The 25,388-nt window shown below is 45.3% G+C and overlaps 1 protein-coding gene across 7 annotated transcripts; it reads right to left on the bottom strand.

Annotated features, from left to right (window-relative positions):
• Positions 1–1,457: 1,457 nt before the first annotated feature.
• USO1 (USO1 vesicle transport factor) lies at positions 1,458–24,751 on the bottom strand. Of its 7 annotated transcripts, none has more exons than XM_036382072.2 (26): positions 24,637–24,751; positions 24,306–24,392; positions 24,118–24,182; positions 20,726–20,805; positions 19,750–19,761; positions 17,511–17,611; positions 16,523–16,625; positions 16,314–16,369; positions 15,968–16,088; positions 14,556–14,734; positions 13,979–14,119; positions 13,102–13,190; positions 12,446–12,600; positions 11,998–12,209; positions 11,267–11,287; positions 9,505–9,615; positions 8,741–8,859; positions 8,360–8,541; positions 7,402–7,523; positions 6,349–6,487; positions 5,519–5,682; positions 5,209–5,298; positions 4,388–4,474; positions 2,942–3,040; positions 2,283–2,498; positions 1,458–1,902 (listed from the first exon to the last, which is right to left on the bottom strand). In XM_036382072.2, the coding sequence occupies exons 1-26, from the start codon at positions 24,700–24,702 to the stop codon at positions 1,795–1,797; spliced, it is 2,925 nt and encodes a 974-aa protein (XP_036237965.1). In that variant the 5' UTR covers positions 24,703–24,751; the 3' UTR covers positions 1,458–1,794. The 7 variants fall into 7 exon arrangements, with proteins under 7 accessions (XP_036237965.1, XP_036237966.1, XP_036237970.1 ...); XM_036382073.2 differs by having other exon boundaries at positions 11,998–12,203; XM_036382077.2 differs by lacking the exon at positions 11,267–11,287.
• Positions 24,752–25,388: the final 637 nt, after the last annotated feature.

Here is a 25,388-nt window from a genome sequence, read left to right as displayed (position 1 = left end):
CCCTCCTGTGTTCAGACTGAGCAGCACAGGGCTGCTCCTGGAAACCCATCATGGAAAGGGTGGATGTGAAGGGACTGCACTGCCTGGTCTGGAGATGCTGTTTACACCCCAGCTGTGCTGTTGGCACACCCTCATCGGTTACTTGCTCCTGCTCTTCTCTCCTGGTGCTCTCTGCAGCTCAGCATCTCCTTCTGTTTCTCTGTATGTGAGCACATGCACCAAGCAAAGGAGAAATCTGTGGTGGATTTCCCTTCCTGCTGACAGCAGCTGCTTGCTTTGACAGAGACTCTGCGCAAGGGATCTGAACACTACAGTGTGGAAAAGGCCCCTGTGTTCATGATAGCCCAGTCACAAAGGGACAAGAAAAGACTCCAAAGAACTAAAAATAAATTTGGTTTGCATGACACAGCCAAGAACGCAGACAAGTGAATACCTCCCTTTAACAGTAATACAGTTATCACCAGACACGTCTCCTACCAGCAGGAAGACAGACCACTAGTATGGTGCAATAAAATAATGCACAGAACAGGTTTTCTAATTGGGAAAGGCATTTAGAACAGGCTTTTTACAACCTGTTTCAAACCAGTTTGTCTGTCTCCTGAACTCCCTACCTCCCACCTCATTATCTCTTCCTTCCTTTTTTGCAATTTTAAACATTTTGAAGTTGCATCCAAAAGGAAGAATTTCCTAAGCATAACACCACAGAGGATGGCAACAAAAACTTCATTGCAGAATGCCATCTGTTGGGAGGAGCACCAGAGTCCAGGTCTGGCTGCCAGATGAGCCAGTGCCCTACAGGTAAGGCCAGAGCAACACTCACATGCCTTTTGCTTTGTAAACCGTATTTGGTGCATTATTATTACCTTAATCCATCAGTCTAGACTGATTGTAGATGCTCTTACACCTATTAAAATGTATGCTGTTAAGTTAGGACAAGAGAATTAAATGAGGACAAAGTAGACACATTCTCTTTATTACCAAAAAAAAAAAAGAATTTAATGCATTTACCATTGTGTTTTCTTTTAAAATTTCATCTTTTATTTATTCATAAAGAGCCAATAAGTTATATAAATCATAGTTTTCATTTCCTTACTGAAGTAGTCAATAAGATTTTAACTTGGATTTATGCTGACTCAGTAGCACTTTAGCTCAAGTGTACTGGTCTTGGTTTTCCACAGCAATTGTTCACCCCAAGGCTATATCTCTTGCACAGCATCCAATGAAACCTCTGCCACGGCCTTAGCAGAGCTCCGTGGCTCCCCAGGAGGGGCCAAGTGCAGCCAGGGCAGTGTCCAGGCACACACCTGTGTGCAGGGCCCCTGGCCCCCCCAGAGCCAGACCCTGGGCTGGCACAGGCCACGCCAACCCTTGTGCCTCCCACTGCTCTTGAGAGGAAGCCACAAACCACACTGAAGGTCCATGCTGAAGGCAGGAGGAATGACTCCATGTGAGAGATGTTAAACCAAATACTTTTGTATTTAATTATGTTAAGAGCTGAAGGAAGTTAAAACCATAGACAAATGCACAGAACCGTCAATGACAATGAACCAAGGCAGCAACATTGTCATTCTCTGCTTGAAACAGTGTGTGAAGCAACTTCTAAACAAGTACAACCTGGGGTATTCATGTAGAACTGAAACTGTGATTTCTGTTTGCTTTACCTAGTACAAAGGATTTTCCAACACTTGAGTAACTTAGAACTAGGCCCATAGTTGTCATTTCCCCATCTGCTTCCCATAAGCAGATGTTTTCCTTTGTACACCAGTAATAGATTTCTCCCAAAAACAATGCAATCTAGTTTTCTTGGTAACTCACAGCAGCATTCTCATCTTGTTCGTCTTCATCTCCATCCTCATCTTCATCCCCCTGATCTCCAGATTCAGTATCATCTTCATCTTCAACCTGAAATACAAGATGTATTGTGAGCAGCAATACCCCTTATTCTGATCCAACCTACTGAAGGCAAGACAAATGCTGAGTGCAAGTAAGCTTAAAGTGAACCTAAACCAACAATGCCACATCAATCAATGCTTATTAAATGCAACTGCCATCTTACCATGTCCATAGTTCTTTATTTCTGCTGAAAAAAGAAGTGGCTGACCACCAGGGACAACAGGCAGTGGTCAGCTTTCTCTGATGCCTGCCAGTAGTAGTTGATAAAGTAACTGATGGATTTAACTTCCCTCTATAGAAAGAGCCTCCCCAGACTTTGTGGATTGAGTATTACCATGCCCAGGCCTGTCTCAGACCCAAGAACTTCCCAGATTCATTTCTTGGCTTACCGCTACACCAAAGTCCTTCAGTTTCATCTTCTGTGCAGATATTTTCTGATCCTGGTCAGCCAGCAGCACCAGGAGATCATCCTGTTCTTTCTTGGATTCTGCAACTTCTCGCTCCAGCCTACTGTTCTTGTCTTGCAATATAGCAACTGTGCTAGTGGATGAGTCCAGCTGCTGCTTCAGTGATTCCTTCTCCTCAGAAAGGGCCTTGACTTGACTCTGGCAACAGGGGAAATCCCACAGCACATTACAACACAAGCACAGGTAAAGCTGAAGCCCTGTATCCTTCAAACACATCATGTACACAACCTTCAGCAGCTCCAGCTGACCATTGGTTCCTGTGGCCTTGTTCCCACACACACATCCTTACACAAACTACTATAGCTTGGATAAAGCAGAAACAAATATTAACAGTGGTTACTGGACTGTCTGTGCCACAGTAAAGCTACACCCTAGACTATCCTTATCAAGGCCTTAAAGACAGACAAATTTGGATTTCCCATGTGAAAAAGGCAGGAGACATCCAGCTTCCCTTCCAGAGCCTGAGGATGCTGATGAAACAAACCTACATGCTACTTGCCCCAGCCCTGGCTACTGCAGTAGGCCTCCTAATGCAAGGCTGAGTATCCAATGGCTGGGTTTGGTGCTCACCCATTACCCACCTTCAGCTCTTTGATTTCTTGCTCCAATCGTGCCTCCAATTCTGAGCTTGTGGCTGCTGGTGCACCACTGTCTCCTAACATGGGATCTGCAGCTGTGTTCTGTGGACAAGGAATTCCCCCTCAGTGTTGCACATACTAAGACAGCAAGCTGGGACATTACAGAGTCAGTTTCTTAGAAGCATGTTCTCTTTTTACAGCATAGCCAAGGTATGGTGATGACATACACCCCATGCTGCAAGGCATCAGCAAACAGATCTGTGCTTTCTCGGGTCTCAGACTCGTACACACATGTACACACCAACAAGAAGACAACGCAAAACCTTTATTTCCTAGCAGCTGCACTTGAAAGACTTGGAGTTTTTTTCCTAGGCAGATCCTATTACAGGCAATCCACCTTTGCTCTGATAGTATTCAAGTGCCGCAGAAGTCTTTTTATTAGGCTAAACATCCAATTTATTAGGCTGAAGTTGCAATTCTTTGTATAAGGCTACTAAAAATAGCAACAGTTTCATCTCAGTCAGCCCTACACAAAGTCATTTCAAAAATGTGGCAGCTGCCTGTCAGCTACAACTGCCACATGGCACAAATTTGAGACCAATGCTTCCCAGTTGGAGCACACTTAAGCCAGTCCTCTAAGGAAGGGAGCAGTAGCATGTAGGATGGCCATGAGGTGGCCTGACAGCTGGAGGGAGACCAGGACACACCTCTGCCTCCAAAGGCACCATCACACATGGGCAGCATGTGAGCAATGGCATCTTCCCTCCCAGCAGCTGAGTCTGCCTCTCCCGGACCCTGTGTACATTGAACACTTGTTTGTCAGCTGCTTGTGGGCCCCTCTTCCTGCAGCAGGATTTAGCTGTTAGCTATGCTGTGGAACATTTTCAGACAACTTGTTCAGGCTCTGCAGCCCAACACTCCCTTTCTAAAGCAGTTTATTAGTTTTGAAGGCAGTGAAATTTACATAGCCACAAGGCTTTACTGCCTCATCAGTTCAGTCCACAGCCAAAAAACCTCTGCAGCATTAGGAGGCCTGCACAGACAGACGTCCCTATCATTTGCCCTTCAACTAGACATCAACCTTCATATTACTATCCTCAACTGCTTGTAAGAATAATGATCTCTCTCATGTGTATGGTATCACAGTTGTGTCTCACAAAGGCTATTACTTTAATTAGAGCTTAACCTTGTACCAGACAGTAGTTTATAATTGTTTAAAAATGCCAAGGACCAGTGCCATCAGAGAGAACTAACTTAACTAAAAGTCCCCTCTATGCTCATGAAGGATTTGTCTGGGTAACTCATAATTTGAAACCCTGTTGAAATCACATGCTGATGTGTGCACTTAAAAGGAGCTTAGTTTAGGAAAGTAGCTACAGACAGTAGCAGGAAGGCAAGTCTTGAAGATTTAGTTCCCATAGACAGAACAAAGAACTAATTCACCAGTACCATCACTTGTAGCTTTTGATTCTCCATCTGAAGCTTGGATATTTCTGCAGCCTGTAGCTGTATCTGACTCCTGAGCATTTCTAACTCCTTTGGGAAACAGAGACAAAACTTCTCAGTTAATTTGATAAAACAACATATTCACATGAAATTTTCCTGAGGTGAAATGCTCCCAGACTAACTGCTTCGTACCAGGAAATGTAACAGGAAAGGTGCCTCAGTGAGACCACAACAGCTCTTCCCTTAATTGACAAGGCTGGACAGCAACACACAGTACTGTCCACCCTGCTTTTCCAGCCCCTCTTCTGTGGAATGGCCAGCAAGGCACTGTGTGAGCCTCAGTCACTTCTATAAAGGTGTTTCAAACCACTTGCACTGCCACTGGTGTCCTCTGCATTGCCCCTCTCAGTGCACAAACCCATGGTGACTGGGTAATCCAGGCACCACTAGTTCTCCAAACAGAGGAACTCCAACAGGTATTTCTTGAGCTAACCTTAAAGAACTGAAGGCCCAGTTCTTTATTCTGTGCTGTACATCTAATACCTGCAAACCCTCATATCAACATTTAAACATACATTCTGTACTGGTTAAAACCATTTTGCAAATCAGTGCAAGTGTCTTCTGCTGGCTCAAACCTGCTTAGTGAAAACAACCAATTGATTTTTAGATGCATAAACTTGATGCTTCAAGATTACGATCATCACAAAGATGTCTGATGAAAAACAGCAACACATTAAGGAATCAATGCTCTTCCCTGAAGACTAGAGCTCTCTTCCCAACCCAAGCCACCCCTGTTCAGCTGCACTGAAATACCACAGGTTCACCTTCTGTAGCTCATTGCTGTGCTCCAAGCCACCAAATCTGCTGGTCTGTAAAGACTGCTCTGTAGCTCCCATCTCCAGCTGGGAAGAATTCTGAAAGAAAAATGGGAAAAAAATCAGCTTTAGTACTAGAATTCTAAATGTAGTCGTGTTGGCAAAAAAGTCATAGCTGTTTTTGTATTACCAAACTCCCAGCAGAGGAGATACAAGCAGGCTGAGCAATGCACACCAAAGCTCTCTACTGAGAGCAGCTGGTTGTGTCCTCTGAGGTGAGTGCAGAAGGAGCTCTCACCAGTGCAAATGCAGCACTTACCAATTTTTCAATCACAGAATCCTTTTCCTTTAACTGCCCTTGCAGCAGCTCATGCTTGTTTTTCCACTCTTCCAGTTCCTCTTTCAACTTGCTCACTTCTTCTGTCTGAATGCCATTCATCTGCAATGTGTCACCATGGGAATTATGATGCTGGGTGTCCTTTCCTAAACAGCAAGAGGTTACAACCAAGGTCAAACAAGCAGTTCCATAACTTAGTTTCCAGGAGACGAATCAAAGTAGTTGTTACTACCCATCCTGCTCCTGCCCCACAAGCCCTTCTTGACATTCCTTCAGGTATGTGTGTCACCTTGCTGCTTCAGCCATTCTGTTCATCAAAAATAATGGCATGGACAAACTCTGAATGTAATTGATTCCTTACAAGTTTTTAATCCTAAGTAATGATGAAGGCAGTTTGGGTATTTTTAATCATGTCATGCCTTATCAGGCATTTTGACCCTGGGATAAGGAGCACATACTGCCCTGATTTACACACTAAATTAGCAATTTCTCTAGTGACAGTAACAGGCTTCATCTTGCACATCAGCCAGACCATCCTCCCCAGCTCACACCTGCATTCCAGACCCAAACTTGAGCCCACTCCAGGGCCCATCTGGTCATATTCTGAACCTGGACAGGCAGTAACTGCTTTGGATTGACTTGCCCCGAGGCAGAGGCAGCCTCTCCCAGCAGCTCCCTGGCAGCCAGCAGTTCTCACAGCAAGGGTCAGTTCATACACCTGCAAGGCTGTCCCTGCTGGAACTCTGCTGCAGTTGGCCAGAAGCCACAGCTCTGCACAAGCATGATTTTATATTGTCACTCATACAGCCCACCTAGCTGTACTTTGAGGAGATTGTACTGGTCCTTATGCTGTTGGATCTGGGACACTTGCTGTGTGACTGTAGCCTGGAGCTGTTCATTCTGAGATGTTAAAGTGCTGATTCGCTGCTTTAGTTCTTCAAGCTCCTGGTCCTGTGAAAGAAAAGAGGCACCATACTAGATACATACAGTAATCATATATATAGTTATACTACTAACTCTTGAATACAATTCTGTCAGGAAGGGGAAGGAAAGCACCAAAACCTGAGCTCCACCACTCAGTACTGCCCAGCAAAGCCCCCTGCAAACCTAGCTAACTATGCTAGAAAAAACATCTGGCAAAGACAGCAGCAGCCTGTCACGCCAATAACAGAAGGAAAAATGGAGAGGTGGGAAGGTGGCTGATTGTAATTTTTATCTAGCATACCAAAGCCTGCATTTTTTTTTTGTCTACTACTTCAGGAGTCTTAAAAGAAATCATGGTAACTACACACATGACATGTTCAGTAAAGCCTCTGGTAGTTCCAAAGCATCATTTATGTCTCATGTACCCCATGCTCTGATCTCTGAACATAGAGCACCTGCTTCAGTTTCCCATTTGCAGTTTAAATTAATTAGCTTTGTTCCTCTACTTCTCATCCAAGCTGCAGCAACCACACAAGTTAACTACCCCTGGAAAATGGTTTTGAGAGTCCAGTCCCAGCAGGTATAGCCAAACTTCACTAACAAACCATTTTTTCATTCAGCCCCATTTCATCTGTCCAAGTAAGAGCCCAGAAGTCAGAATTGCATCTCTGAAGAGCTGCAAGTTCTCCAATTCCTCATTTGAAATGAAAACACCCCAACACAGGTAAGAGCATGTGGTGCAAGGGAAAAAAAAAGGACCTTAACCAGTGTTCCAAACACTGACATTTCAGCTGAAACTTGACAAGTGTTGTTAGAAGCATTTCTGTATTGCTAGAATCCCTGTTACTTGTTTTGGAACAAGGGGGATTGGAGTGCACTGCAGTGCCTCCAGAAGACAAAACCAACAACTTTTAGAGGCACATGTCTGTGCTCCCTCTTACCTGCTCTCTAATGACTTTTTTGTAGTGAGTCACAATGTTGTCATGCTGTTCCAATGTCTTCTTGACCTCCTCTTCCTTTTTATCTTCCTCACTGGACTTGTAAATTGCTTTACTTATGACACCTGTCAAAAACAGTTTCTTTCAGCTAGAGCTCAGTTCACATCTTTGTCCTCAAAACAGTCTCACAGTTTGAGGTCACTGCATTACAAACTCAGCCTGCACATTGAAACAGGGATTGTCACAAAGGCTTAACAGAAATGGTGACTTTATTGCAGTGCGCACATTTACTGCTTTTCTCTGTCCCAGATAAGTAAATGGGTGTTTTGAGTAATTCCTAAGAAAAAAAGCTGTGTTCTACTTGCACTAGGGCTCCACTACAGCTGCAGCCCAAATCATTCTGCAAATAAGTTAAAGACTTAGTCTGCAAGAGCAACATGCAGATGAAACTGCTTGGGCAAATCCATCTTGACCATTGCTGCTTTAAGGATTTTTCTTTCTCTAGACTGATTTAAGTTTAGAGCAATATTAATAAACAGGACACAAGTGAGATATTAGATTGATGACAATCGTGCAGCACACACTAAAGCAAGTGTCCATTTCCTAACAAGCCAAGAATTTCAGCATTTATTTAATTTATCGATTAGAAACAGCAACTGTTTGGCTTATGTACTTCAACAAATGAAGCTCCTACGACCATGGAATGTGCTCAGTACTTTAGTTTCTGTGTGAGCACAGGTCAACACCTCTAGGCCAGTGTGCTAACTCACAAAATCTATTGATCATCATTTCACTGAAGAATAGCAGGTAATCCACTTATTTTCACTTAACACTTTAACTGCAACTTGGTTATATGATTACTTACAGCTATTACCATAACCTCTGGTGTTATCGCACTACTTTCAGGAGTAACACAACATATGTTGGGTAGCTCATCCATCAGTACATGATAACATCTCACCTTCCAATTCTTTCACCAGCTTTGTAAATTCATGGTCAAACATCATGTGGTCTGGACTAGAGAAACTAGGCTGTGGTTTCTGAGCAGCTCTGGAATAAAGTTCATGCTTGCTAATGAAGCCAAGCTTCTCAATGAAGTTCTCCCTGCCAATCCTCTTCTCAATCAGCTGCTTCAGTTTCTCTCTACAAGGAACAGACAAATCAATGCCAGTGCAACAACAAGACAAGAACCCATCATTGTATCAAGGTGGGTTCTGCAAAGAACTCATTATCTGTCTCAAGTCTTAATCCCCCTGCTGTCAGCCTTCAAAGCCTCTTGAACCACCATCTGCCTTTCACAGAACCTTTCCCTGCAGTCCTGTTACTTCTCCATCATACTTACTTCCTGTAATTCTCAAGGGAATTGTCATTGTAGTAGATGGAAATGCCAAGCAACAGCGCACACAGGCCTTGGACAAGCTGCTCCTCTTCCCCAAGGTTTTCAGCTATCTGCCCTGTGAGCTGGAACTCTTGATAAGGATATTGGAGATAGCTCATAATCACAACACATGTAACACTTCTCCCTGTACACACACCCTTTTATTTACACACCAACCCAAGCTTTGTTAGGAAGCAAGACAAAAGAGCTGACAAAACCCTTACAAAGTTAACTCCTCTTTTGAAGGACTCCGGTGATCAGTGGTTTCCCATAAATTTCTCAGTAGCTGTCTGTTTAACCTGAGAGATTTACTTGTTCCAGAGCACACCTGCAGTGTAGATAAAGGTGGCAGTTTAGCCTTATGTGCTCATGCACTTGACTAGTTTTTACCTGAAAAGTAAGCAGGCAAGTTAATGGAAGTACAAAGCATTCTCCTTGCCTCTTGAGTGTAAGTTTAATTCACACTAACAACACCAACAGGCTTGTTGCACTGAGAGCTCATTTAGCTGGCAGACTGAGACTGTTTTCCACACTACTTTGGTATGTGCATCTTACACACAAGTCAGTGTACACAGAGCACTGGCAGCTAAAGGCTGATTGGTCGCTTGGCCCAGGGCATTTTCTCTTTTGCAGAACCCCCACAGAGTGACCTGGACAAACCTTTAAGCTGACCATGAATAACCCAGCTCTGGCTAAGCAGGGGTTCTGGCCAGCAGGCCAAAGGATACAAAAGGCACATTGGCTGGGTTGTGAAGGAAGTGGGTGACAGCAATGGAGCAGTTGCTCAGCCACGTACAAAGCAACATCAGCAGTCCAACTCTGGTCTGTACTTTGCTGCCCTGTGAAGAATAAACACCCCCATCATTACCTTTCCACAGAGAGGACTAAAATACAAACCCAAGCTGTATTGGATCAGAACTTACCTACTTCCACCTTATTTTTTCATAAACTGCAAGTCATGTCTTTCTAAACACCTGTTTGTTAATTATACTGAACAGCTTTAATGCTTGGGTAAAACAAGGATCAAACCAGTCACATTGAACTGTTCTCAGAGCAAACCAGCAAGCCACACAGGTGTGAAATATTACTCAATGCAAATCAGCACCAATATAAAACCATAACCTGTTAGTTTTGCATTTTTAATACAAGGGTGACATGAAGGAACAAGGTGTACATTTAGTCACACAAGGATTCCCTGGAAGATGCATCAAGACCTAGCCTGCTGATTTTAAAACTGCCAGGTGTTCCTAGTATTACTTTGAATACAAGAACAATAGTCCTGTAATGGCCTTTGGTTCAGACTATATGTACATTAAGCCAGCACAGCAAATGCTAACTGCAGCCTTTTATTTATCCTAGACAGATAAAATTAGTTTTCATCTCCAAATCAGCTGTTACCAATTGTGTCTCAGCTGCAGGTATTTGGGCCCAGCTGAGCTCAGACAAGCACCCATCTCTTCCAACAGTCAACATTCAGATGGCAACCAAGGAAAGTGTTCCCTCCCCCACTTATACACACTGGCTCTAGCTGTCCCAGCAGGATTTGCCAGCCCATGCACACTGGGAATAACCCCTGTAACTGGCAGTGGCCCTATGGCACATGGCTGTACCTCAACCTTCTCCAGCCTTGCTACCTGTGGCCCTTCCCTCTTGAGAAACATGGAGCTTTGTTTCCGCAGCCCAGCACTTCAGCACACCCATATGCTGGAAGCAGCTGCAAACCACATTTATTCTACAGCCTGCCTGCTGTTCAGAGGTCAAACTGATGTGCTCTGCTAAGGATTTTCACAGAGCCCAAAACATCCTCTCTAAAAACCAGCTGTGTTCTAGACATAACATGAGAATAACACCTACTCTGACAGATGACAGCCCCCCATGGTTGCTGTTCCACAGTTCAGAGCTGGTAACAACACTGACCTGTGATCAGCAGGGTAAAATAACATTTCCACAGCAGAAATACTTGCTTTTTGTGTTGCCAATAACTAACTCAGCTGTGTTTTAATTAACAGCCTGGAAACCAAACAGCTCTGCAGGGATCACATGCTCATAACGAGATCCCTGCTATTCACAATTAGGCAGCCTAAATGGTTTTTGCTCCAGCATCAGGACATCAGCAGCATATGCCACTTCTGATGGTACCCTTGTTTGCTACAGGCCCTTCAGGAAACACTGTTTCTAACTGTTTTAGTTTTCCTTAGAAGGAACCCCACCTATTATGTGAACAGATGGTCCATTAGTGTGACCCCCAGGAAAGAAAGCACCAGTGCTGCCCAAGTACACATCCCATAGTTTTGGGAGCACCCCCAGAGATTCCCCTGGAGGCACCAAGAGTTTGTTATGCCAGGGAAAACCCAAACCACTGCAACACAAAGCTGTAAGTGGAAACACATCAAAAAGCAGTTAAAGAAATTCTCCCCAGCAGACCCCAGACAAGAGGGAAAGGCCTGCTTTTGGCAGGAAAACACACAAGCTGTGCCAAAAAATACATACCCGTCTGTCGATCTTATCACCCTGCAAGTTACACACAGATTACTTGAGAACCTTCCAGTGCAGACACATCCCCCCATACCTTGAGTCCCTTTTGTCATGTAGTGCTGAAGAATCACAAGCTGACTCAAATTTACCTTACAGAAATTCCAGGAACAGGATAAAAATGAATACTGGCTATTTTTAGCTACAGCAGGAGAAAAGTCATAGGACCAAGTTCAAAACTCCAGTGTTATTTTCACTTGCAGAGTCTAATTGCCACCAGAGTTAGCCTGCTAGTAGGGAGCTGGTTTTCTCCCTGAGTGGTTCTAACACAGGTTAATGTCACAAGGAGGCACAGGCCAGGAGGTGAACTTCACTCACTTAACATTTCCCAAGCCAGGTATTAACACACTGAACAAGCTCAGGAAAGTTTTATCTTTGTATAGCAAAGCCAACCATCAATACATGACAGCCTGTTTTTTCCATGATGTTTCCAATTAGCAGGTTCAGGTTAAACACCAAACAGGCACTACTTCAGCAAAAAACATGAGTGGGGATTCCGCCAGTTAAACTTGGTTTCAAGGACAAGGCTAAGACCTGGATGCTTTGGCACCACCTGAGAACAGGCAGCATCAAGGAGTAATGTGATGGAAAAGGAAGATTTGCTGCTAGCTGTGTGCCTGCCATGCCATGCTCTGCCCACAAGCGCCCCTGTGCCTGTCCCCAAGCCGCAGCAGGCAGCGGTGCAGTACCTGTGAGAGGATGTTGGTGCACTGCTGCAGCAGCGACACGGGTGGGTTGCCAATGCTGGTGGCCAGCTGCACGCGCAGCAGCTGCTCCTTGAGCGTGCCATTCTCCTGCAGGGCATGGGCCAGCGCCACAGCCGCGCACCAGTTGGACAGCGAGTCCGTGGAGAAGAGGCCCCCGCACAGCAGCTGGCCCGCCGACACCGAGTTACCTGTAGCTACCAGAGCGGCCAAGAGGAACAAGGGGGGTTAACACAAGCCACAGAAAATATTTCTGGCAGCACAGCTAAAACACAGAAAAACCTAACTAGTGACTTTTTAGACAAATCTAAGTCAAGTCACCCCACCCAGACCAGTCACTGAACAGCAGATAAATAAACCCTCAAGAAACACCCGGTGGTGAATGAACAGGTGCTAGCTCAGAACCCCATGCAGAGATGGTGCCCTGGCCTACCGTCAATAGTGGATGGCAGGAGCGTGGAGACAATTTCTCCTTGTCCTTTTTGGTTTTTGTACAGAAAGCACTGGAAGCAGTAGAGAACAGCACAGCGCAGCACGAAGGGCTGCCTCTCGTTCACCATGGACATCAGCAGCACTACTATGGCAGGCCTGTGGGACAGCAAGGAAAAGCTGAGAACTGCACTGATAATGAAAACAGCTGCAGGTACATAATACAGATCTACTTAATGGATAAGGAAAGCTACTGTGGCCTACCACTGCACCTATTACTATTTCAAACAAGGGTATTAAAACCCAAGGTGTTAAAAGTTTTTCAGTTATTTATACACAAAATAAGAGATGGATTATTCATTTCCCTTGCCTCTAAGCCCTCTTTGGACTGTCCTCTGGCTGACAGCAACAGCAGCTCATCCTAATGAAGGATTTTTCAGTCATTGTTCATTTGTTTTTCAGGTGCCACACAACACCAGTTGTAGGCCTCATCTCTCTGCAAACACACCCGACACCTTAATGCTGTAGCCAACACACACTATATGAACTTGAAGCTGTTACTCCAGATTGTAATTCCAAGTGTGGAATTAAATAAATCTTTCGGATTCCCATACCACTACCTTATCTCCTAACAGAGTTAAAACACTTTTCTTCCTCTACCTTGGTGGATTAGAAGGTGCATTTACAGAGGCAAAGTAGTCTTGATTTGTCTGGCATCCTCGGATGACCTCTGACACAGTATTAATGGTCTGGGGGAAAGGGCAGAGAAGAAAGTTAAATTCATGTTTAAATTTGAGCCATGGTCTACCACCTAGAGCTTTCAACACTACTCCAGTTTACCCTGACAGTTCAGTACTGAAAAGCACATACAAAGTCTCAGCTAAGAGACTTAAGTAAAACCAGTGTGCACAAAATCAAGGCATTTAATAGCTGTAAAAGATGCTGAGCAAGGCTTAAGGGACACAAAGCTCAGTCACCTCCAGCTTAATTTTGTATGCCATATCAGTTTTTCTATGACAGCAAAATAACAGCTAAACTGCACATCTCTAACAAGTGAAAAGCTGAAACCTTTTAAGAAATTATCAACTGTAATAGAGGAGTCCACGCTCAATCCAAGCACATGATTTTATCAAGGGAAAAATCCCTCACCCTACATTGCTAGCAGGTAAAACCTTCTAGAAGCTAAAACCCCTCATCACTGGTAACCTATCAAATTAGAATATCTGTAGACTCTCCCAAAAAATTAAAACAGCAATAAACCCACCCCCAAACCAGGAAAACTCATTCATCAATTCAGCTGCTCTGGGAAATGCTGAAATCTAAAGGAAAAAAAAGGCAAATCCAAATCCTTCCTGGTTGCAGGACACCAGAAATTCAACATAAATGACTCTTCACATTTAGGCTGCCCACAAAGGAAGCTGACACCTCTGGCATATGAAAGAGGTGCTTAGCAAATACTGAGTGAGCCTCTGCAGCAGCTGCTGATCCCTGCAGCACCCACCTGGTCCCTCCCTCCCCTCCAGCACTGCCCCCTTACTTCTGTGAGGATGTCAGCAGGAACACCAGTGGCCATGAGGATGGTGCAGAGCTGCTGCAGGAGCCCACAGTGGAACATGGCCTTCTGACAGCTGCTGGTGGCACCAGGAGGGTTCGTGGGGGACACCAGGACCCGCACCAGCTGCAGAGGAGGAAACATGTCAGGGCCATGTAAACAGAGCCTGGCACCTTCTGAAGGCAAAACCTAACTCATTTTGGGGTTTCACTGTCAAACAGAATTGCTTCTAAAAATGGACACTGGAGACAATGAACAGAATGTTTATCTCATTGCTACCTATGGCTGCTTGGCTTTCAGTTTTATACCAGGGAATTCTTTACATAGAACATCCCTAATTATGTTCTTAGTTTAAATCTGTTACATCGCAGGTGACATCAAGTTATGCAACATGCCAGCCATCACACACTCACCTGTGACAGGGCTTGTGCTGAAAGCAGCACAGCTCCAGAGCACTGGTGGCTAACTCTGAGCTGAACACCTGGATCTCACAGTTGAGACATGACACTTTGCACTGCACAAAAGCTGACAGTGGTAATTAGGAGCTGTAACAGCACCTTACCTGCAGCATCAGGTGAAGATTAGTGACTTTCTGTGCAGACCACCCACAGTTGTCATCTCCAACCTCAAACCAGGGCTTCATACGCTGGATGTAGGAACCTTCCTTGAAGAAATTCTGATTGGAATTATTGTTCTTCAACAAGTTTTGCAACAGGAGGAGACAGTCTTCTACTACAATGCCTGAGGAGACAAAGTATCACATGGTGAATCAAAATACACCACATGGAAACAAATTAGCTTGTCCATACACTGGGAGTGCTCTAGACAGAACAGAGCACACATTTCTGAACTCTTCAGTCTTAACACACATTAGGCTTAGATCAATAACTAGGAACCTTGTGAACCCATACCTGTTTTTCTTCCCCAAGTACAGCTCATATCAGTTAAGTGGGTAAATGGGAACAACTGCCAACAAAACCTCAACATCATTGTGTGTCCCCAAGTTCACCTGTTCTAGAATCAGGCTACACTGCCCCTATGAAATGTACTCAAAGTTCTTCCTGAACTCCATTGTGATTCCAAGGCAGCACCTCCTTCAGGCTCACATATTCATTCTCTACGATTACTGGCTACCATCTTCAACTTCTACTTTTTATTTTTTCAAATTACACTCAGATGAAGGCTCCTCCCATCAGAGGAACACAAGTAGCAGGGGGAAAGCAGAGAAGTCTTAGCACACAGGAATTTACATAACAAGTCTCCTAAAAGTATTAGCTGCCTAAAAATAGCAGCTTGAAATCAAAGGTTTTCTGAACACTCCCATGCCAACATACCTGGAATAATACAGCTGGGAGAGAAGCAGTAACTGCTCCTGCAGCCCACAGAAAGGTCATAGAACAGTAACCTGTCATGCAACTGAAATAGACTGTAGTAAATGCATCACATATTGCTAGTAAAAAAAACCAAGCCCTCAAGTGCTGAAATGTTTTTTTCTCCTTTTTAAAATTCTTTTCTCCTCCCAACAGGTGACTGACTCCTCAAGAAGCTGACCAGAAAACTGAAGTTGCAGCTGAACAAACTGAGCAAGCTGTTACTTCCAGCCACTCCAAGTATCCAAGGATCTTGTGGGAAGAATGCAGATGCTTAACTGGGTAAGTGACAAATGCAGCACACACATGTGACACTGCCATTCCAGGCACATACAGGCACAGGCTCAGGTCAAGCAAGAGCTACTAACTCCTGCACACACCCTCAGAGGAGTGACCTGGTGTTTTAAAAAAGTACACCAGCTTTTCAAAAGACACTGAAACCCAACTACCTGGTCAATCTGGTCTCGCTTATTTTGTTACAACCAGTCTGTAAATTGTGATCCTTTTACCAACTGACCAAGCTCCAACCACCCACTAAGGTAAGCCTGGCAACATCAGCTCACAGTTGCAGAAAATCAAAACTAAGTCTTAGATTCCACTGTACCTCCATCACTGTTTCCTTCCTCTGTTATGATATCCAGAAGCCTCTCAAAGGCATTTTCAAAGGCAACAATCTTCTGTATGGCTGCATTGCTTTTGGTCAACTGCTGTAACAACAGGACCCCCTTGACAGGTGGAAGAGAAAAGAAATCAAACCTGGGTTTTAACAGAACTTCATTGCTTTTCACAAGTCCCAGCTCCTGGGAGGATGCTGAATCAGCAGCACACCCTCAGCCAGGATCAGAGGCACACCCCACACCCCCCAGCTCAGCACTGCACACCCCCCATGGGCAGTAGCTCTTCAGGCACTGACAGAGGATGGCAGGGCCCTGCAGAGCCCCTGCACTCACATCATTGCGGATCACCTCCCTGGAGTCTGCCAGCAAATCCATCAGGCGGGACACACCTGCAAGGAACCATTTCTAAATATACACAGGCAAGGGTGCAGCTTTTCCAGGCTGAAGTCTTCAGGACACCTTGCTTGAGACCCCTCCAGGCCTCTGCCATGTCTGCTGAGCATCAAGCTCTGAATGAATCAGCAGTGGATTCAAGCACTCACCCATGGGGCTGACCAGAATGATCTGCTGCACTTGAGGCCCCTGCTGCTTTAACAGAGATGTCAGCAGCTTCACTCCAGGCCAGCGAACATGGAAATCAAATTCCTGAAAGGACAGGAAGGAGCACATGAGGTAACCAACTCCTCAGTATTTAACTCAGATACACTGGCAGTTCCTTCATACTGCTCAAAGCATGACATGGGTTCTACACAGGAAAAGTAGAATATCATGTTTCTTACTGAAGTTGGACTACAAAGCAAAGGGAAAAAAAGTATTGTATAGTTCTCTCTCAAGCAGTCATATCCTTAGGTTGGGAACAAAAATTTTAACAGCTCCAAATAAAAAGCAGTCCATCAGGACAAACCCAGTGGAAAATGAGTCAAATATCATGCGGCTGGAAAGCAGTTATCCTTTCCACTTGAACTGCTCTCAGACATAACTGTGTCCTGATGCTTTAATCATCATCTGAAAAGTAGTTGTTGTGCAAGGGACAACCACTGCTGTTTGGGGAGCAATAACTTTTATTCCTTCTAATTAAGTAACTAAACCCCTTTCTCAAGTAACAGTATGAGAGAACATGGCCACAAGGTGCACCAGGGCAAATTTAGATTAGCCATTCAAGGAAATTTCAAAAGGTGGTTGGGCATTCCAAACACTGACCAGAGCAGCAGTGGAGTCATCCCTGGAAGTGTTCAGGAATCACAGGTGTGGCAGTTTGGGACATAGCTTAGCAGTGAACATAGTGATGCTGGGTTAGCAGTTAGACTCTATGATCCTGGAGGCATTTTCCAACCTAAATGGTTCTGTGATTCTCCTCCATGTCCCCCCTGCTTTAAAAGCTGCACCAGTGGTGTTCATCCAGGTCAGTCCTGACTCACCTCCAGCCCCACCTTGACTGGATGCTGGCACACCTCACCCCTGACACCAGCTTCACCAGGACAAAACCATGGCTCTCTACGTTAGCAGCCTCAACATGACTCAGTTACTCACCTCCACCAGAGTCAGCAGCAGAGTGACATTTTCTTGCTGTTTAATGAAAATCTCTGTGAACTGACTTCCCAAATCATCCACTTGTTTTGCCGAGTTTTCTTCTGTAACAGCAAAAAACAACATATTGCAACACAACTAGAACAACATCAGCAGCTGTGATTTTTATTCTTACTAAAATAAGGCCATGGGTGACCATAAAATTTTCAGTCACTGTTATAAATGTTAATGGAATTATTCTCAAAACAAACACCAAAATAAGCTTTTCACAAAACAAAACCCCTACATTATTCTAAATGCAGCTTTTGAACCTCAGCAGTTACATCCCCATATAGCTCCACTAAGCCAAGACAGCAGCCCTTCATGAGTACCTACACTGATAGGCAAAAGCAAAGTCCATGTCACACCAAGAGCATTGAAGGGTAAGGACTATAAATATCTAAAGCTAATTGGCCCAAACATCTTTCTTACTCTAGTGGGTTTAGCAATAGAAAAAGACCTGAACATCAGGAAGGGAAAAGAAGAGTCACACAAGTAAGCATCACAGCCTCTCAGTCTAGAAATCTGAATTGATTTTAAATGTGCCAGAATTGAGTGCCATCCCATTCTTCACCCTGCAGTTACACAGAATTGGGCTAGCACATGAGTTGTCTTACAGATTTCTTTCATGCATCACTTGCATGAACAAAAAACAAAGGCTAAAGTATCCACAAAATCAACAAACCCAATGCAAGCAACATCTCTATACCACTGCTATTTTTCTAGGCTGAGTGACAATTTACATAACTGCTCCACAAAACAGGGGCATGTAGGTACTACTGGTTGACATAATTAAGCTGAAAAACTGAGCAGGAGCAATTCTAATTCAAAGGGAAAGTGCTGGTTTTAATAGAAAGAAACAGAAAAACAGTAAAGCAATTCAATTTCTGACTTGGGATTTTCTCCTCCAAAACCCACTCTGCTTTAAATTTCTAGCTGTAGAAATTACAATATATTACAAAAACGGTTAAAAGGGAAGATTGACCATGAGCAAGAATAGCTCTAGCCCAGGCATCCAGCACCTAACAGGACCTAAGTCCTACTGTGACCTGCCTGAAGCTGAGGCTATTAACTCTAGGCCATTCCTGAACTAACACATTCATTTACAGAAATGAAGGTTAACAACTCCACACAAGTTCAGTTCCTGTACTTGCTGCTGTAGACTAAAAGGCAACTCAGCTGGGAATCACACAAGGATTGCACATCCTGTAGCTGGATGCAGGCCAAGGAGAGAGTCCAGAAAACCTAAACATTTTGACATCAAAATTCAGTCAAAATACTTGACTTTGACTTTTCCATGAGCTGAACATCCTTGTCCCAACCTCACTGCAAACAGCAAGTGTCTGAATTTTGCTGCCAGCTGCTGCCCTTGCACAAGCTCCAGTGCTAAGGCAACCCCTGAGCAGCACACACAACTTGCACGGCCTCTCTCAGGCTGTAGTTGGTTTCCCTTACTCCAGCTCAGGATTCTTCTATGAAAGGGCCAAATCACATTTCCTCTGTTCAAGTATTCCTTCTAGTAGGTTTAATAAAAAACTAAACAGCAAAGGCAAACTATTTTCCACTTACACCAGAGATCTTGCAACCAGCCTTCTACCCCTAATTGTTCCTTAAATCTATACATTCCCAGGGCTATCACCAATCAAGCCAGCAGCTTCCATCTAGTAAGATCAGATCAACTCACTACCAAGCAGCACAGCAGACTAGAATTTAGTTTAAAAAATAAAATCAGTTTCAAAAAGAGAACATGCAAAGCATTAGTGGTAACCTAGGGTGGAAGTGAATATTGTCAATATTTTAACATGCATTGCTTAAAAGAGACACTGTGAAGGATGGTCCCATGCAGCTGATGCACTGGTGTCCAGCTCCAGGGCAAACAGAAACTCTGTTCACCAACTTAGGTCTCTTAGAATCTTACCAGTTTGGGCCTGCACACCTTCCACATCCTTACCAGGAATTTACCATCACTGCAGTCTCTGGGGATCTGCTGGCATTCAACATGCCAAACCACAGGAGAAGTCAAATTGGAAACACACTTGAGCTCCAAAGAGTAAGGATAGAGCAGAAGGCAAATGCCTTCCCTGAACTCCAGTGCAAGCTCCTACTACAGTGTCCTTTTTAAACAGCAGGAAGTGTTACCAGCAGGAGCAGTGACTAGGGCTAAAACTAAGTGCCATAATTGTACAAGTAAAGGTTCTTTTACCTTCAGAGTCATCTGGCAGTGCAGATAAAATAAAAAGAAACAAGAGACAGGTTTACCAGTTGAACAGCTTTCCACACAGCACAACCAATTATAGCATAAGCTCAGGTTTGCAAAGCAGCCATCCCAGCTTCCTACAGCAGCTGGACTCCTGTGGGCAGTTCTTAGGGAAGGGGTCAAACTGAGGCACTCCATAACCCTCACAACCCTGGTCATCTGTCACACACAACTCCAACTGGACAAGTCTGAGCTCTTTGGAAAAACCTGCCAACACTTTTCTCCAGTCCATGATCAAGGCCTCTACCACAAACATGAACTCACCAGCGCTATGAAACCCTGATCTTGTTCTAAAACTTTTTAATCAAGATGGGGAACTGGAGGAACATGGAAAAGAAAGCCAAGCACAATTTGAAACATGGCTTAAAATAACATTCATTGGCCTTGGAGACCAGTTTAATGGCCTTCAAAAAAAATCTAACAGGTAGGAGTGGCATGGATTTTCACAGCCCAGCTGTACAAAGACAAGTAGAATCTTTCTTTTTATCCACTGCGACAGCAGGGTTGAAAAAGGCTTTCACACTTATATGTGGTACCTTATTGCAAGTATCTGAGATGTCACATCTCAAAATCCTTGTTAAATCAGGAGATGGTAATATCTCATTTGGCAGTAACAGCCAGAACTGTCCTTTCCCAACAGCAGAAGACTTGATTCTTGACTTACAAACTAGAAAAAAGTTACCCCACTCCAACCTGGCTCCTGTTCAGAGAACAAAGTCTTTTTTAATTAATAAGCAAGAGATCCAGTGTTACTTTAATGCAAGCTGCATACAAGATCTTGAGCGTTATCCTAAGAGCTATATACAATAACAAAGCAGGTCTAGGTGAGCATTAGTAAATCAGTTTTACAGCTGATAACTTGAACAAAGCACCAAGGAAAGCAGTGCCACAGTTAAATACAACTATTACTACAAGGGCTTACCTTGCTCCTCCTCTTCTAGGTCATTGGATATAACATTGTAGAGTGTGTCCAAAGCATAGCCAATTATTTCAGAATCTGAACTGCAAATGAAAGAACCACTTGTCTTTAATGACTTATTTCCATCTGCTCTTACAACATTGCTCTTCTGCCCAGGCAGTTCCCCTTGCAGCACTAGGCCAAGTAAGCAGCACAGATTTATTGCAGCACCACATAACCATGAGATATCTGCTCCCTGAACAGGGTCAAGCTCCTTTTACCAGTTCCCTCAGGTGAGCCTCAGAAGTCTGGTGAAACTAGATGACCACAGGACTCTTCACTGTAGGTGCATCTTGAATTTTCCAAGTCACTCCCTCCAGCCTGCTCCTCTTCCAGCAGAAACCCCTAGGAATACTTCGAACTTGCCAGAAGAACACCCAGTGAAGATGCAGACAAGCTTCAGCATTTCCCAGGTGGGACCCTCCCTGCTACACTGGCAGACAGAACCAGAGCCAGACCTCAGAGCTCCAGGGAATGCAGCAGCAGCTGTGGATTCTGACAAACAGGCAGCCTCTGTGTCACCAAAACCACTAAAGCTAATTATTATAGGGTTTTGAGCTCCAGCATGCCCAGGGAGTGCAGGGAAGCCCAAAGCATTAGTTCACCTGCTCACACCCAGACTTCTCTCAGGAGATACCTGTTCAATCTGCATTACCAAGGCTGAACCATCTCTAAACCCTATGCTACAACCAAGACACCACAAAATATAACTATATCATCATTTCTGCTACTTGCTTTCTTGCTCTTAAAACAAAAGAAAATGAAAGCAGTTGGTTAAAAAAAAGGGAAAATCAAGGCTAAAACCACAGAGAACAGTGTATCCAAGTGCAGAAGGACACACCTCACAGCATTTTCATGATTTTATCAAGCATCTAAAAAGAAGACTGTGAAAAAAAGTCTCTCACTCCAGCTTCTAAGTACTTACTCACACTAATCTCCAAGGCATTCCAAGTAAGGCCTCCACAGCAGAGATATATGAGCATTTCATGAGGCTGCTAGGCTGGTTTAGAGCAGAGGCCTGAACAACCACCTAACCTTTTAGTCCATGGAAGCAGCCTCATCCAGCAGGTATGACCACACCTCCAGCCTGCTCATGCTTTCCCTTCACTACCATTTTAGTTCTTCAACACACTACCACAAAGTCTACAGTTCCCTTTTCATAGAAATGAAACAGATCCACACCTGAAAACACATAGAAAGCCTTCCTTGGAAAGCTGAAAAGCAAGGCTGCAGCTCGGTGGGTTCTTTAACATCCCTGGATAGGGAAATGACAGCATCTCCAAAAGAAAAAGCACATTTAACATACACATGATTAAAAGCAGGCCTTGTTTCTCTGCTTGAAACACAGCACAAAATGAGGACAGCAGCATCCCACCTCTGCTGTTCATTGCCTTGCCACCATCTGCTGTTCAGCACATCCGACATCCCATTGATTATTCTGTTAATGCTGAACTGCCCAGCTCTTACTGTACAGTAAAAACCATTCAAGAAACAAGACTTCCCAGGCATCCATGAGAGGCAGCCTTTGTGCAAGGCAACATTCCAGCACAAAGCACCTCTCTTCCTGAGCAGCTGCAGGGCAAAAACAAAACAAAAAAAAAAAACAACAGGCAGAAAAGAGCATTTTCCCCTTCTGCAGAAACCTTCAGGGTATTTCAGGTGGACATTGGAAAGGTTCAAAGATCAGACCTATGGGTACACACCAAAACAGCAGCCTCTGTCACACCAGCAGCCTCCCACACTAGGTGACAGCTGAGGGACAGCTGAGCCTGTGACTCACTTATTAACCACTGAATCAGTTCAGCTGGTCTGGATTTCCATTGAGAGAGTCCAGGAAACCTCACCTCTACCATTACTGACAGCAAACAGTACCAGGAACTCTAACATGTAACACTGCACTGATCACACACAGAGACTACAACTCTGTCTCCAAGCAGCCACAGCAACCAAAAACTGGCCCAGCTCCTGTGCTGCCCCACCAAACATGCAATAGCAAATCACTCCAGCAATACCCCAAAACCAACATTTCTTCAGCTGAAAACTCAAAAAAAAACTCCAACTATTTATTATTTCTTTTCAACTGCAGCCTGAGTCACAAAACATGTGCACAGAACCCCAGCACACAATTTCCAAAGCATCAATTGGAGCCCCAAAAGCACTGAAAAGCCTCAAGTTCTTGTCCTTCTCAACTGGACCAGTAGAGCCCCGCCTCCCCTCTCAAAGTTCAAATCTGCCCTCAGAGCAGATAAGTGGATGAAAGTAGGCTCCTTAACCTAGTTTCTTTAAGGGCTTTCCCTCCACATCCATGACAGCTACTCCTATAACCTTCCCTTTCACTGTTTGCACCAGGTCAGACATTCAATTTTAACTAGCCAGCCCACAGAAAAGGAGTAAAAGAGACTTGCCTAGACAGCAGCCTCAGACCTTCCTCCTAGCTGGCATAACTGGCCAGGCAAGAAAGGCCTCCATCAGCAGAGTTTCACATCCTATGTCCATAACTGGGGCAGAAGGCCTTGCAGACACTGAACTGCAGCTTTCCTAATTCTCCTCAGCACTGCCATCAAAGGACATGCTCCTCCTTCCAGTGGATGCACAGCTAGGTATTCACAGGCTCACAACTGGCTCATACAAACTGACCAGCCTGATGTTGAAATCCACACTGAATGACTATCCCCATGCATCTGCCTACCTAAATATCAAGTATGTGCAGTATTTGAGGCTTAAATCCAAGGACTGCAAACAGGTTCCACAGTACAAGATGTAGGCACTGTCAAGTATAGCAGTGATTGCAAGGACGGATGACAAAGACATTCCAAGCACTGGATTGTGTAAGTATTAAATTCCAGTCCACACACAGCACTCAGACTCATGCCATCTGCCCTAGAAGCAGCCTCAGAGTCCTGCTCCCCCATTTGCCTGAACCCAACTTGTTTTTTAACACACATGAGCAAAACCACACCCCTGGTGACTTGACTCTTTCTCTTAATTCTATCTGGCTCACCTTTTGCCCAACAACAGCTTGATCTGGGTTATTCCAAGCAGTGCATTTAGTTAACAGGATCTGTTTGGACTCACCTCTCTGGAGTAACGCAAACATAACCCTAAGAAGCATTAAGACATACTTTGGTAGTACCTTCGCTTTCTATCCCTCATCCTGGTTCCTGGAATTCTGTTCTTTTTACCTCCAAACAATCTCTGAGGACATGTACCAGCATAACAAGCCAAGGTGGCAGAGAAGTTGTCAGAAACCCAGCTCCCTCCCAGCTCTGTCAGTACAGGGCAGCAGGTGTGCATATGCTGTGTCAGCAGCAGAGCAGGGTCAAGCCAGCAGCGCAGAGCAGCTGCAGGATGCTTACCGGTCTGTCTGGAGAACGTGGATCAGGTGTTCCATGGCCTGGATGCCCACCTCCAGCCGGTATTTCTGTTTGGAGAACAGACAAACGCTTAATGGTCGAGCCCAAACACCAAACAAAGCCTTTTTAACAGCACCTGACAAAGCACCTACTTCAAATTCACGCTGCTGCTCAGGAAGCTGGCCACGTACCTTGGATAAAGACTTGAGAGCACGTACGGCATCCCTCCGGTCATCCAGCAACGTGGACGAAGCGACTCGGTCACAGAGCTTCTGGATCTGGAAGAATAGGCACAACACACACACGGGATAAGGCGGGGCGGTGCAGGGCAGTCTCCCGGCACCCGCCTACGGCCCGGGCCGCACGGCAGAGCGGCTCCTGCCCCGCTCCGGCCGCGAGCGGCACCGGGCACCACCCGGGCCTGTCAGCAGCAGCGCCGCAGCCGCCGGCCACAGGGCGGCCCCGGCCGGGGCTGTCGCGGCCGCCCGGCCCTGCCCCAGGCCGGCCGCGTCTCCCGCTCACCGTGTCGGCTCCCGAGGGCTGCGGGCCGGCGCTAGGGCCGCCCATGACGCCCCGCAAGAAGTTCATGGCGGCTCGGGCGGCCGGCGCTGCCGCTCCCCCCGCCGAAGGAAGCGGCCGCCGCGCCTGCGCTGCCACGTGGCACGGCCGGGCCGGGGCGGGGCCCGCCTCGGGGGCGCGGGGAGCCGGCCCCGCCGGGTTCTGTTCTCTGCGCCACTGGGGTCGGGCCCAAGGCGCCGTTCGCCTTCCTCCTCAGGCCCAAACAGCCCCGAACCGCAGGGCAGCGCGCAGCGAACAGTACATCAGCACGGGCTGGGGGCGTTAACCTGACGGAGAATAAAAAAAAAGCACACAACTTTAACACAGCTCCCCCCGCGTCTGTGCATCCACAACAACCCCTAAGCAAACGCTCAGGCTTGGAACTCCGAAATTGCGTTCACTTCTAATGAAAAAACTGCAAGGGGATAGCTACCCTTAACTACAAGAAGAAAAAGTCCAAGCACTACTGAAACTGAGTCACCTCAGTGAGAATCAGAAGCTTACCTAGACGAGACTGATGGTTCAAGTCCAAGAGCACCACGAAGTTCTTAAATTGCTTCCAGATGTTGAATGCCCATTGGATGCTACGAAAACATATTTGGGATTCCTGCTGAGGAGTAACAGCCAAGGACCAGAGCCTCAAACCCTTCAGGCACTGCACCCACATAGCAGCTGCCAGTCTGATGATGCCCTCCTGATAGTTTCTGGTAGCATTT

The sequence above is a fragment of the Molothrus ater genome, chromosome 4, assembly GCF_012460135.2.
Source record: "Molothrus ater isolate BHLD 08-10-18 breed brown headed cowbird chromosome 4, BPBGC_Mater_1.1, whole genome shotgun sequence".
In the NCBI taxonomy this organism is placed as follows: domain Eukaryota; kingdom Metazoa; phylum Chordata; class Aves; order Passeriformes; family Icteridae; genus Molothrus; species Molothrus ater.
This window is presented reverse-complemented; position numbering and strand designations above follow the sequence as displayed.